General features: G+C 41.1%; 1 protein-coding gene across 4 annotated transcripts in view; it reads right to left on the reverse strand.

The window, feature by feature from the left end:
- Window positions 1-465: 465 nt before the first annotated feature.
- Window positions 466-14,121, reverse strand: part of cep89 (centrosomal protein 89) — a 161,684-nt gene continuing 148,028 nt past the window's right edge. For all 4 annotated transcript variants that reach the window (XM_056233790.1, XM_056233791.1, XM_056233789.1 and 1 more), the window contains one exon: window positions 466-1,505. In XM_056233790.1, the coding sequence (XP_056089765.1) occupies window positions 1,190-1,505 (316 nt within the window). In that variant the 3' untranslated portion in view covers window positions 466-1,189. The remainder of the gene's footprint in view (window positions 1,506-14,121) is intronic.

Here is a 14,121-nt window from a genome sequence, read left to right on the forward strand (position 1 = left end):
AGATAAGAGAATAACATAGTTTAATATGAAAAAACGGGTGGAGTATCCCTTTAATGTGGTGCTTTAGAGAGGAGAGCAGGAGAGAGAACGTGCATGGTTTGGAAAGGGCTTGAATGAAGCGCGTTTGGCTCTTGATAAAAATATTAGAGAATGTAGCGCCGAAAGATCATTACCATAAACAACCCTGAGCATTTGTGGTCTGTTGTTTTGACGTGCTGCTCACTTTAATCTCTAGAAACGGTCAATGGCGCAGTTATCAATTGGTTCGAATGGAACCAATCCGGGGTCCGGAACCGGACCGTGGTCCACCATTTGAATACCACTGCCCTAAGCAAAGCGTTTATCACTTGTTTCTGCTTCTTTTTTGCATGTGTTTTGATCCAGATATTCTGTACTCTATCAGAAGTTGCAGTAATAGCGCCCCTACAGTAAAAGTTAAAACACGGAAAGCAGGAAAATTCCGTCAATGGTAGGGGCACATGCATTTAAAAAAGTTATGTGCACAGATAAATAATTTATAATAATAACAATAAACTACAATATTCCATAAAAATAAGAATTGTAAATTTAGATTTCATGGTAACTTTGAGATAACCATGATATGTTTACTGATGAGGCAGTATATGCATAATAAAATGGAGTTACTGTTTCCCTCAAGACAATTTTTACTGTTTTAGTAATTTGGAATAGCAGAGACTTGAGCTCACTGCGGGTCACGAGAAAAAAAAAAATCAACAAACAGAGATGCTAATTATATTATTGTATACCGTACTTTGTCCTTATTATAGAAAATTATGAGGGACAACCTTAGACTGCAAACTTTTGTGCAAAGCCTTTTTCCTAGAGAGAGAATGAGATTTCTGTTGCTCAATCCTTCATCAAATGGCTTGTGAAACAGAATTTCCTGTGCATCCACTGCTGGAACTGCTCTGTCACAAATGCTTTCTGAATTTAGCTCAGTAGCTCAATAAACGCTCCATCTACAGGATAATCATTATTAACAATCGAGAACACTGTGATACACATATATGCTGGGAAAAAACATCAAAGCACATTTATCAAAGTTAACAGAAAGAATGGTTGTGTATTTAAGGGCCTTATGTATTTTAAATGAAAACACATTCAGCATTCAGGTAAACCATGAAAATGAATTCATGAACTTAAAACACTTAAGGAGAATACGGAATTATTAGGAATCCTGTCCGCTCTTGTCACTCTCATCAGATGACGGATTCTGGTGCTGGTCAGAATCGGAGTCATACATGGGGCTGCACTGTAAATTATGTGGCAAACGACTCTGTCTGGAGGTGAAGGGAGGGGGCAGTGAGCAGAACAAATGATCCTCTATACGGGGGATCCTGGCAGGAGACTTGCCGGAAGTGCTGCGTAGGGCAGGAGCCATGGTGGCTGGACTTAGTGTACTGCTCCTCAACACCACCTCTCTCAAGCGCTGACTTTCTCTGGTCGCTGCCTCCCAAACCACCTCCAAATCACCTTCCACTTCTCTGAGAAACACACACAGAGAGAGAGAGAGAGAGAGAGAGAGAGAGAGAGAGAGAGAGAGAGAGAGAGAGAGAGAGAAAGGCTTGTTTCATTGCAGTATAGATAGGCTTTCCTGATTCAAATACATGCTCTCTTGTACCATCAAGTGCTCTAAAAAAGGGAGAATGTTTTGCTTCACACTCAAGCAAACACACACAAGCATTCAAAATACACATGAACACACACATCTGTGCGACCTTTCAGTTATTTTGTACCCTCCAGTCAATAGCAGTGGATTCGCTCACCAGGATTCTGAGGGCTCAGCTGTGCAATAATAACAGGTATTAACTGGAAATGTGCTGAAGCACAAACATGAACAGAGAGAGAGAACGAAGGAGATGACCGAGTGGCAGAGGTGTGTAAGCTGTCGTAATGATAGATCAATTAGCCCAACCATCTGTTGACGCACATCCTTGCTTCCACATGCATACACACATGCATACACACACACACACACTGTGTGGTTTATGACAAGGTTTATGACAATCATTCTATCTCTCTTTGTCTCCCACTGTGTGGAAAGTGGCGAGTCATCTCTGTAAGTGCCCTTTACTTTGCGGGATTCTGGTCTATTATAAAGATGTGTTTTTAAGCTGCCATCTTCTCCTCTGTCTGCCTCAATACACAGCATCTCTGACAGACTTAAGCAGTGTCGAGCAGACTTGTTCAAACTCCTCGCACACCGCTTCAGACACCATGTACCTCAGAAACAGAATGAAACATGATGTTTATGTGTGAATATTTGTGAGTGTGTTAGATAGACGCTAAGGGGATGCCATCAGTGTAATCGGTGTCTGAAGCACAAGTGAAAACACTCCAATCTGATTGGTTCACATAGTCTGTGACGTCATTAGCAGAGCGCCCAGAAGTATAAAAGGGCACCCGAAGTATACGTCATCAGCTTTTTTGTCTTTAGGAGCCGTTGTGCTGTTAACATGTGGTGAAGGCAGGATCTAAAATAGAGAATCCTAGCAAGCGTTTTAGGAAGTGTCTGCCTCCGTGTCCGTTCAGTACTCGAATTTTGAATGCACCCATTGTGAGAAATTTTAATCGAGGAAGCTCTGTTCACTTTTGTTTCTATTTTCGAGGCATGTGGGACAAGCGTCTGCGCCTTGCTGCTCAGGCCCCGCTGTTGCTGAGGTACAGCGGAGGCTTCAGTTGTGGAGATCGCAGGTCGAGCTTGCAGAGGAGTTTGAGAAAGGGATGGCTCTTTCTTGCGCATTGATCAGGATGTGCTGTTTCTCAAGTCATCCGATCCAGCAGGTCATCAGCACCATGAGGAGGTGGATGTGGTTGAAGAGGTCGAGGAAAGTGCGTTTACTGGAAATCATGGCCTATGCCACAACCAGACTGGATCTGGCTTGGGGGTGTGAAAAACAGGCAAGTCACTCATTGTAGGCTGGATGAGCGCTTCTGTAGGGGTGGAACGGTACATGTATTCGTATTGAACCGAAACGGTACGGGCGTCACGGTTCGGTGCATGCATTTACACGGAGAATACACGGTATAAAAATAAATAAAACTTGCGTGCAAATTAATTAATGTAATGCAGAACAACTCTTAAATACGCGGGTTCTTTAGGGACACATAATCTGTAGCCTCGCTTTAGGCGAGCTCCGCCTATGTATGCAGTTTTTGTCAGGTCGACGGTCCAGTGAGTGAGTCAGAGATAGCAGCACTAAGGACGAATATGGCAAGTGGTGGCGACCCACAAGAGTTAGAGGACTCGCCGGTCTCTTTAAGATCGCAAGTTTGGGAAAACTTCGGTTTCCAAGTCAGTTACAATTAATTAAACCAAGAAGCTTCAATATTAGGTTACTCACATGCACGCATGCACGCACTCTCTCTCTTTCTCTCTTACTCTTGCTCTGGTTAATTCATAAAAAAAATATATTACAGCGCTACTTTCACTTCAGAATTCTAGATCTGAACTGTGGATAAACGGGAGGGGAAAAAATCAGAACTATATATATTTTCCATTTGACCAGCAAAACATTTATGAGTCATGACAGCTGTTATCTTATCTATTTATCCAACCAGAGTCCTGCAACGGGTCGGGTACCCGCATAAAAGTGTCTAAAACGGGTGGATTGTGTGACATTCCTATAATTCACGGGCGGGGATGCGGGCGGATAATTAACTCCTTGTGGGCGGGTAGTAGCGGATTAAAAATATGTGCAATATCTAAATTACCATTGCACATACGCAACAACAATATGACCTTTGGACCTATCACGTCACCACTGCGACAGTGCGACTTTCGTTGATGTTTCTCATAGCCTAGTTGGAGCGTTGCAGGAGTAGCTATGGATGATGTAAAAGTAAAGTTGGCGAGTGGAGTATATAAAATTGTTGACAACAAGTCTTTAAAGGCAAAATCGGATGTGTGGAGAAAGTGTTGTGTAATACGTGATCAGGAAAATAACATCATAAGCGGCTTTGCGGCTTGCAAAACATGCCATAAAGTTTTGGCGTTTGATAGTCGGAACCTGGGCACGTCTTCTCTTAGGAAGCACGTCGAGACTTGCAAGAGCACAGCAGGGGTTTCCAGTCGGACAATTGACAGGTACTTTGCCAAAGGCTACAAACCTCCAAGAGGGGAAGACAAGACTCCGCAAATTTGGACTGGATGAGTTCTTTCCCAAACTAGTGTACGTAACTGACAGAGGTTCAAACATTGTTGCGGCCCTCCGCACAGCCACGAGATTGAGTAGCGCAGCACATATCCTGAACACCGTATTGTATACCACACTTGGGAAAACTGCTGGGGACGATTTGTTTGGCGAAGAGGTATCTGGTGTCATTGAGTCTGCTAAGTTGCTTGTAAATTACTTTAAGGAGTCACATCTCCAGAATCGTCTGCAAAAAACACTGAAAGCATCCGTGGAGACGCAATGGAACTCGCTTCACACGATGCTGGACTCCATTAGCAGCCAGTACGAGGCCATCCGTGCTCTTCTGGAGGAATGTGACGAAGAAGACCGTTTAAACTGCATGAGCAAGGAGACTTTGCATGGCATTGTGAATTTTTTGGCATTCAAAGAAGCCACAAAAGCCCTGGAAGCATCCAAAACTCTGACCATTCACTTGACAGCTGTGTGGTTGGAGCGCCTCAGACGTCACCTTCAGCCGTCTTCTACCGACAGTCTGAGATTGTCATCGCTTAAAGAAAAATGCCTCAAGATTTTAAATGAGAAATTTGAGCTGCATCTCTTGCACAAGCTGGCAATGTTCTTGCATCCAAAGTTGAAAAGCCTGAAGCTGCTGGCAGACCATGGTGAAATTATGGGAGTTCATAGCGAAGCACGGCGTCTTGTGAAAGGTAAGCTTCAGTCACAAACTTATATGCTACTTGTCTTTAATAATTAACAATTATTGTTAATGGGCAAATTAATAATTTAGTGAAATATATACATACATGTGTCTATTTCTTTTAAATAGAACTCGAGGAGAAACGCGAAGATCTGCTACCTGGCCGCAGCATCTCGGCGGGCCCAGCTGCGAAGAGAGTTTGTTTGGTTTCAACAACTGATTGTTTGTCAGACGTAGAGGACTCCAGCGATGACACTGTGCTGCGAGGACGAGGTCTCTGCATACATCGAGTTCAAGCCACCCAAGGGGGATCCTTTTGATGTTTTGTTGTGGTGGAAGGAGCATGCGAAAACCTTTCCCAACCTGGCAATGATTGTGCGGAATGTTATCTCCATCCCAGCATCGAGCGCTGCGAGTGAGAGAGACTTTTCCACAGCTGGATTTGTAATTCAAGAACGGAGAACGCAACTTAAACCTGGGACTGTGGACGATATCCTTTTCCTGCACAGTAACCTTAAAGCTGCCGTCGTCAACATTTTTTTGATCATATTCAGTGAAATCGACACTATAATCTGACAGAACAACATAAATAAAGTGGTTTTAGAAAAAAAACCGAGCTTCTAACTCCACCTGGAGCTTGTTATTTGTTTTGGAAAAATCCACAGCTCCCGGTTCATCATGTCCAATCAGCGCAGGGGGGTGTGAGATCTGACTGTCAATCACAGATCGGGCACACGCCACCCCTCGCGCACGTTACAATCACATGCACACGCCTGAAGTTCGCGGAAGTTCGCGCAGTAACGAAGAGTGATGGCGGAAAATCAAGTAAGCTCATTTAGAGTATAAATGACGTTAGCAATTGCAATCTATCGGTAGATTAGCCAGGACAGCATACCTCCAAATACTCCATGGTGTTGATGGATGCTGATGAGATGGGCGCGTTCCAGGGCTCTCAAGTTTTGAAGACAGGTAAGAGTGACACCCAGCCGACGGGGGGTTGGATACATTTTTGTCATTGGTTGTTGCGTTAAATCTTACCCAGATACAATAGTGCTATTTTCTGATTGGCTATTGTGTAGCTCGACGAACAACACCAGAGGAAACGCGCTTGATTCATGCCGGTTCCACAGTGAGAGCGGCGCGGCCAGAGTTTTGGGTGCTGCGGCATATTAAATATATTACAAATAGTTTTTCAGCGTGAGAAATACAATGTGTGGCGGGAGAGCGTGACAAAAGACCTCAATGCGTGACACTTGAGAGCCCTGGCGTTCACTGAAAATCTGGTGCACACGCACTGACGAGCATGAACTGGGTGGGAGGGTATCCGTATATAGTGGGGGAGGGGCATGAGAGTTGTAAACATTCAAAATTTTCCTAAATCCACTCAATCTGCCAGACTTGCCGACTGTAGCTTTAAGGGAAAGTAAATGCATAGGCATAAGCTATTGTTTGTGAGCGACAGGCTCAGATAGGTTGTATTTTTTCCCTTCATAAATAGGTCTATTTGCCCGTTATCAGGTTCCATAGCCTATTTAGGTGCCGAACGATGTAGGCTACTTGAATGGCGCAAAACAAAGCGCACTTTAGCCTGTTTCATTAGCCCATTCATATTGTGATGTTGAGAGAGGTGCGAGATAAAAAATAAAGCACTTTAATTGAAATGATTTTAGCGTTTGTGATTTATCACGGGCACGAGTCGCGTAACGGGCCAAATATTAACGGATTTGGGCGGGTGCGGATTTAATTTTTATATTATCACGGGTGACGGGTCGGATCTGGTGCTGAACTTTGCGGGCAAGGATCTCCAATAATGGACCCGTGCAGGACTCTGTATCCAACCCATTTAAAAACAGTCTGTCTGTGCCATCTTTTGGACATTCATCATATTGCATTGGTTTTCATTTCTTGTCCTCAAACAGAGCACTAATCTGTTTATTTTTGAGTTACACATTCTACATTGATTAAAAAAGAAAATCAAATGTGTTTTTTAATGGTAATATTATTTTATACAGAAATAAATTATTTATAATAAAGTTAGTTCATTTAAAATTTTAAGGAAAACAAATATATTGATCTGAAATATAGCAAATTAATTTATTATGAATTAATAACATGTATAATAACAATAACATTATTATAATAAATTACATTAATTACATGAATTACTCAAATGTAGTAATACACTAGGTGGTACAGCCTGAGACATGCACAATAAAGAAAAATTTGCCTTCTGCATTTTTGTTTTGCTTTTCCCTCCATTGTACCGAACTCGTACCGAACCGTGATGTCTGAACCGAGGTATGAACCGAACCGTGACTTCTGTGTACCGTTCCACCCCTATTAGGCCATGTTCGCCCTTCCCCCTTGAGCCTTTCATTTCTTCCCGAACTCCACGCCGAAGTAGAGAAGTCATGGGGGAAGCCATATTCAGCACAGATTTATCCTTAGCAACATCCAAACGAGCAAACGAGGATTAAACAAGCAGGGATATGCGAGGATGCCCCCAGTGGAAGAGACACTTGTGAGCTATCACTAGCAGGGTGAGTCATCCTATTTGAAGGCTCCTGCCCTGCTATCCAGGCTCCTTCAAACCACCAGGCGCTTGAAATGGCAGGGTGTATGCTGTAGCTTAGCAGGTCAGGCCAGATGGGCCCTGCACCATCTGCTAAAAGATCTGGATCAGTCTTGTCCTGAACTTTAGCACGTCTGTCTAGACAGGGGTTGGAAAGTTTAGAGAGGTGAGGGCGCAGTCGGTAGCATTCAAGAAATGCATTCCGCTCTGATCTAGATCCCTGCCTTAAGCCTCTAGGGGTTCTGGCCTGCCACAGTCTGAAGACGGGAGGCATTGCAATAAGGAAAGCATGGCCACTCACTCTCCTCCTACCTCATGTCGAGTAGGGATGGGCATTTAAAAAAAATATTGTATTCAAATATTCGAGCTCATAAAAATCGAATATTCGTTTATTTAAATGTCGTTTAACGAGAAAGACGTAATTTTTTAAGTTTCATTTTTTTTTTCTGAATTTCTGAACAAGCTTACATTATGCAATAAATGCAACAAGCTTACAATATATCTTAAGGTTTTCTTTTAGTTGGAAATATTAAACAATATGTGTAAACAAAAAATATAAATAACAAAAGCATTTAAGCTCAAGCAGCGGGAATGAAAAAAACGCTAATAAAGCAGACTGCGCAGTTATCGTACAGAACATAACGTAGCCTACATATGCATTCGAGTCAGCATTATCGTGTTTATATTGTTTCACGTTCATGTTGAGAAAAACAATAATATCCACATGCTCGAGTGAGAAAACAAGCTGCGCTGACAGACGTTGCAGAGACACAGTGTGCTAAGTGAAGTTACTAACAGCACTTTTTTGCCAGGTTGGGAACATGCGTTTTATGTTCTTAAACCTGTCCCCCTCAACGAAACGTAAAGGAAGCATGTCTCAAAATCATTTTTCTACCAGAAGATATCATCTCGGTAGGGGCTTATTAGGGACTTAGTAGGGGCTTTCGCACCGGAGGAACCTTTTCATAGTTCCTAGAACTATTGGCGAAAGTACCCGGATGTCGGAGTGTTCGCACCGCAGGAACTAGGAACGATTTTAGTTCTAGGAACTCCTACTTCAGAGTTGGGTCTAAATCAGCATTATAGGAACTATCCATGACGTTAGTGTACGCGGATTGGTCGAACGCACGCGAAACACCAGCACCTTCCATTTTTAAAACAGCTACAGTATATGTAAACACACAGATTATAGCCTATATATTTACTCCAGAAACAAACTATACAAACATGTAAAACAGTGATAGATGGGCCTCTTAACCTTTATGTGGAGGAGAAAATCCAACTTTGAGGAGACCAAGCCAAACATGATTATGTATTTCTGCTCAGCTAGCAACACTGGACATCAACCATCAACACGCTAATAACTTTTCATATACTGTGTCTACTTTCTATGTATAACAGTTCTATCTAATAACTTATCAGACAGGTCTGTTAGACAGATTATAAACTTATGTAGACGCAGAATTGGAGCGCTGTGTGCTCAGGCTCTGCCGTTCTGACTCAGAGCGCCATCAAAATAAGAGTCACAAAAACGAGCGCGGCTTACGTCACTTCAGAGTTCCTATTGGCGGTGCGAATGCAACAGGAAAAATGTTCCTATGGGAACCATTAGTTCTCGGGGAACCACCCTGGTGGTTAGTTCCTAGAACTATCCGGTGCGAAAGCCCCTAGTGATTTGGGGGCGCTAAGCGATTCCAGGTATGGGGCGCCAACAGTCAAACTTTGAACTCAAAACACCCTTTTTCTAAATATACTTTTTTTCTATTCTGTTTTTTTACTACATTTGTAGATAAACTGCATGTTGACAAATGATAAAGTTCCTGTAACCTGGAACTTTTATTTTCTCAATGTAAAATTAAAACAATTGAATTCACAAAAAAAAAAAAAAAAAAAATTCACAAACAAACAATTTACAGGTAATTAACCATATTTGTAATTACACTTTAATTATTGCTTCAAAATTTCTGTAACCTGGAACTGTTGTATTTTCTCAAATTGTCGGGGGTCCCCTAATTCCCCGGGAACCTAAGCGGCTGCTTACCCCACTTATTTGGTTAAGTCCGCCCCTGCCTACACATATTGTTTAATGTTTTCAATTAAAAGAAAACACTTTAAGTTGTTTTCTAAAACCAGATGAAAACACTAACTTATCTACATTGACAGAGTGTCTTAAAGATATAAAATGCTGGATGACGTGTAATTTCCTGCTATTAAATTCAGATAAAACGGAGGTATTACTTCTTGGTTCAAAAAACTACCCACAAAACCTCTTACAATACAACTTTAATTTAGAAGGATGTCCTGTTACTTTATCCACTACAGTAAAAGACCTGGGTGTTATACTAGACAGCAACTTGTCTTTCGAAAATCATATTTCATATGTTACAAGAACTGCCTTTTTCCACCTTAGAAACATTGCTAAGCTATGTAACAAGCTATCTGTTTCTGATGCAGAAAAGTTAGTTCATGCATTCATGACCTCGAGACTAGATTACTGTAATGCTTTATTAGCTGGTTGTCCTGCATCCTCAATAAACAAGCTACAGTTTGTGCAAAATGCAGCTGCTAGAGTTCTTACTAGGTCAAGAAAATATGATCATATAACACCAATTTGATCATCTCTACACTGGTTACCTATTAAGTTCCGTATCAATTACAAAGTATTACTGCTGGCCTATAAAGCCCTAAATGGTCTAGCACCTGTGTATTTAATGGACCTTCTATCGCCCTACAATCCATCGCGTTCTTTAAGATCATTAAATTCGAGGCTTCTGGTCATTCCTAGGATATCTAAGTCCACTAAAGGAGGGAGGGCATTCTCACATTTAGCTCCTAAACTCTGGGCTTCCTGATATTGTTCGAGGCTCAGACTCGCTGTCCCAGTTTAAAACTAGATTAAAGACGCATCTCTTTAGCCAAGCATTCACATAATGCTTACCTTTTATACCACTGTTGAATCAGATTGAATGCATTAATATTATGAACAGCAGCTATGCTAATTATTTCCCATCTGCTTTTCTGCTGTTATCTCGGGACGGCCAAACAAAGATACCATTATTGAAATGTTATTGGGAAAAAATAAATGTTCTTTTTATAATATTCTATTTTTGTTGTTGTTGCTCTTTTGAAAAAAAAATGCCAAAAAAGGTTCCAGATCCCTGTCATATAGGAAGTGTTAAGTTGAGTTTATTAACCCGCTAGCAAAGAGCTTCAGTTTACCGGTGTTCAACTCTTTAGCATCAGCTCAAACGTCAATGCACAACATTATTAACTATGATTGTATTTGGCGACAGTCATATTCCTTTTAGATGTGTCTTTTTCAAACACATTGATATTATTAATAACCCAGCAGGGTTATTTTTTCCCATCATATTTTTTTAACAGTAAGCCTATGTTTTAATTAAAATAATTTTTCATCATAGCTTTGAAAACATGCATGAATGTCTGGAATCACTTGATAAAGTAGATGAAAATACAGTTAAGTGGAAGTTGTGCAGCGCCATGACATTATAATAAGAACACAATAATGTTGTGAATTCTTTATGCTTTAGTTACCAGTGTTTTCAGCGCGTTGTTATGGGAAGAGCACACCCACAACTGAAGTAACACTTTCTGGCAAGCACTTAACTTAATTCAAGTTCACTTGCATTTGGGTCCTTTTGTGCAGATTCAAGTTTGTAATGTTACATTTATGTTGTGTATCTAGGATATCTGATTAATCTCATATGCGTCATATGCTGGGTACACACCAAAAGATTTTTTACATCTTATAAGATTTTCAAAATGTGATAGACCACAAACATGAGGACAAAAAATCCTAGATTTAAGCGTTTTGCTCCTATAGTGTGTGGTGTGCCATGATGTGACAAAGACAGCACACCACACACGAACAGATTTTCAACCAGAGACTCGGCTGTGAACAAAGGAAATCTTACAAAATCTCGCGAGACTTCAGAATAAGCTTGGCGGACGATATGCAGGAAGAAATTGTGATGATAGTGTTTGGAATGATTTTCACAGAAAAACATTCGTGCTGTTGCCACAAATCAACAAGCTGATCCTCCATCTCTGCTGTCCACATCAATTTAACTTTTTGCAACGCCATGACTGCGTTTGTTATGCTTCCGTCTTCCATCATCTCGCTTTCTGATTGGATATTGCTTCGTTTCACGTGATAATCTCCACAGCGTGCGCACGTTTGTCATCGGGGTTCCCCCCACACATCAGGATTTCTGATCGTAAATATTCAACATGTTGAATATTTACCATTCGCGATCGGGGCGGCTCCGACGTTCTTCCGAGCAGGTTCGGACACTCTTAACACACCTCACACCAAGGGAAAATCTGATAAGATAATCTGTAGAACCATCAAGATAATCGGGACATAGCTAGGATTGTCGGAAGGGGGAAAATCGGCCCAAAATCAGCCCGATTATCTTTTGGTGTGTACCCAGCAATATAGAACCGGCTTCAGTTTACTGGTGTTCATTCACTCTTCAGCTTCATCTCATGCAGATATTTATTTTAGGGGTTTCTTTTTCGAAAACATGCATCATAGGTAATCTAGCAGTGTTATTTTTCCAGTCATATTTTCATATTTTGTTATAACGTTATAATTTGAGTACTCATCTTTGATATCTATCAATATCGAAAATGCCCTTCCCTACTAAGCATACTGAAACAAATACACTTCTGTAAAATTGCTCCTTGGAAAAAATAATCATTCAGTATAATCAGCAGCTTTTTCACGTTGCTCAGGAGCTAATTACCCTCCTCCATCCCAGCCCGTCCTCTCGACCAATCAGGCCTTCTGATATTCCTCTTAGAATCAGACAAATGTTTCTTGAATTATATTTTTACATTAAATTATTGAACATCAATGATATCTGCATATCAGCACATGATAAACAGCACATCCCTCTCTTCTCTGGTTGGGATTTTGAATATAGTCAGTATTTTTGTGTTAAGGATCTTTGTCTATAGGGGCTTTCGCATCGGAGGAACCCTAGTGATGACGGAAAATGTGAGCACTGTGTGCTCAGACTCTGGCTAAGCCGTTCTCAGCGGCGTCAAATTAAAAGTCCCACACAACAACACGAGCTGTAGGACGTAAGTGACGGCTTACGCCACTTCAGAGTTCCAACTGGCAGTGCGAATGCAACCAGGAAAAGGGTTCTAAGCTTACATTTATTATCGGGTACAAAAGCCCCTATTAACACATAACAGAGTCTAATGAAAAAGCAAATAGCTTTACTCTCACCACCACTCCATTTCTAGACCCTTAAGCTTAAATCTCCATTTCTGAATCAAACTCAAAGATGCTTATTTAAAAAAATCCATATTTCAGTTTAAGACAGCGGATTTTTCCTAATACTGAATATTATACATCATTTTGTCATTGATGTGTTTTCATATAACACCTGGGGCTTCTCTTTTCACATCCTGACAAAGAGTCAGGTAAATAGTTATATTTAATTTAATGTATATTTTTCGTCTAGTTTTCAGGTACTTGAATGCCTAATCAGATTCTCACCTCGAGACTCTTTTATTTCTCCTTGTAGGTGCCCTTTTCCTCTCTCCTTTCTATTCATCACATATTGTGCAGTCTCAGCAAAAGCCAAACAAGGCCTTATCTATGCACACAGCTATCCTGCCCCTGTCACCTTAGAGATTTATAACAGAGAGAGAGAAACAGAGAGAGAGATTGCTGTCAGTGGGTGGGTCAGCTGATCAATAGTGTCAGACAGGGGAACAGACAGTAGGACAGAGAGATGCAGAGAGGGCAGAAGTGAGGGACAAATAAACCCACAGACAGACAGATCAGTAGAGGAGACATGTCTGACAGACTTATACCACATCTGAATGTATAAGCCCAAATGGTATCATCAGACTTCTTTCCATTTTGTGTGCTGAAAACAGAGCTGAGAATACTACATGCCAACTAGTAGCTGAAAACATCATCAAATTATATGATAAAACTTTAATATTAATGGTTGCATAGATTCTGATCAGTGCACATCAACAATCCAGACAGGATTCGGGAAGAAACATTGGTAGAAACTGTTTCCAGGTTAGTGAATTACATTTTTCTGTTCTAATATCCTCCTTTTAAAATACATTAAGACAGAAAATAATAATAATTCAGATCATTTAATTCAATTCATGCTTCCTGCATGTCCTTCTCTCACCATCTAATCGATTGCTAGTGTTTGCTTTTGCTCTCATTCTCATGACCCAGTTGCCAAAAGAGAGAAGGAATAGGACCAGAGAGACGGGCACGAGTGGGTGTGGAGAAAAGAAGTGACACGTCTGAGTGCTGAACATCAGGAGATGAAAGATGAGAGAGAGACCAGTATTGACCAGGCTGGTTTTAGCATCAAAGTCTTCAAGAAGAGATTAAAAAGAAATGAGAGAGACGGGAGAGTACTTTGTGAAAGCTGCACTGGGAAGTAGGTTCATGGGAGCAGTAGTAATTTGAGTAATGAGGTTGTGGTACATTCTGCTGTGTCACTGTATGTAAAAGCCACTTTGAATGATGCCATACATTTCATCTACGTCCGATCAACCAAGCTGTAATTTACTGGTGAATAGCTCATGTCAGAGATAGGAAATGTTGACTTCATGCTTGGTTTCTTCCTCATGGTGTTGCCTAGTGCTTAAAAACCTGGGTTGGTAACCATATGTAGTCACCTAGT

Source organism: Rhinichthys klamathensis, unplaced genomic scaffold, assembly GCF_029890125.1.
Source record: "Rhinichthys klamathensis goyatoka isolate OS25496 unplaced genomic scaffold, OSU_Roscu_1.1 h1tg000378l_1, whole genome shotgun sequence".
Lineage (NCBI taxonomy): Eukaryota > Metazoa > Chordata > Actinopteri > Cypriniformes > Leuciscidae > Rhinichthys > Rhinichthys klamathensis.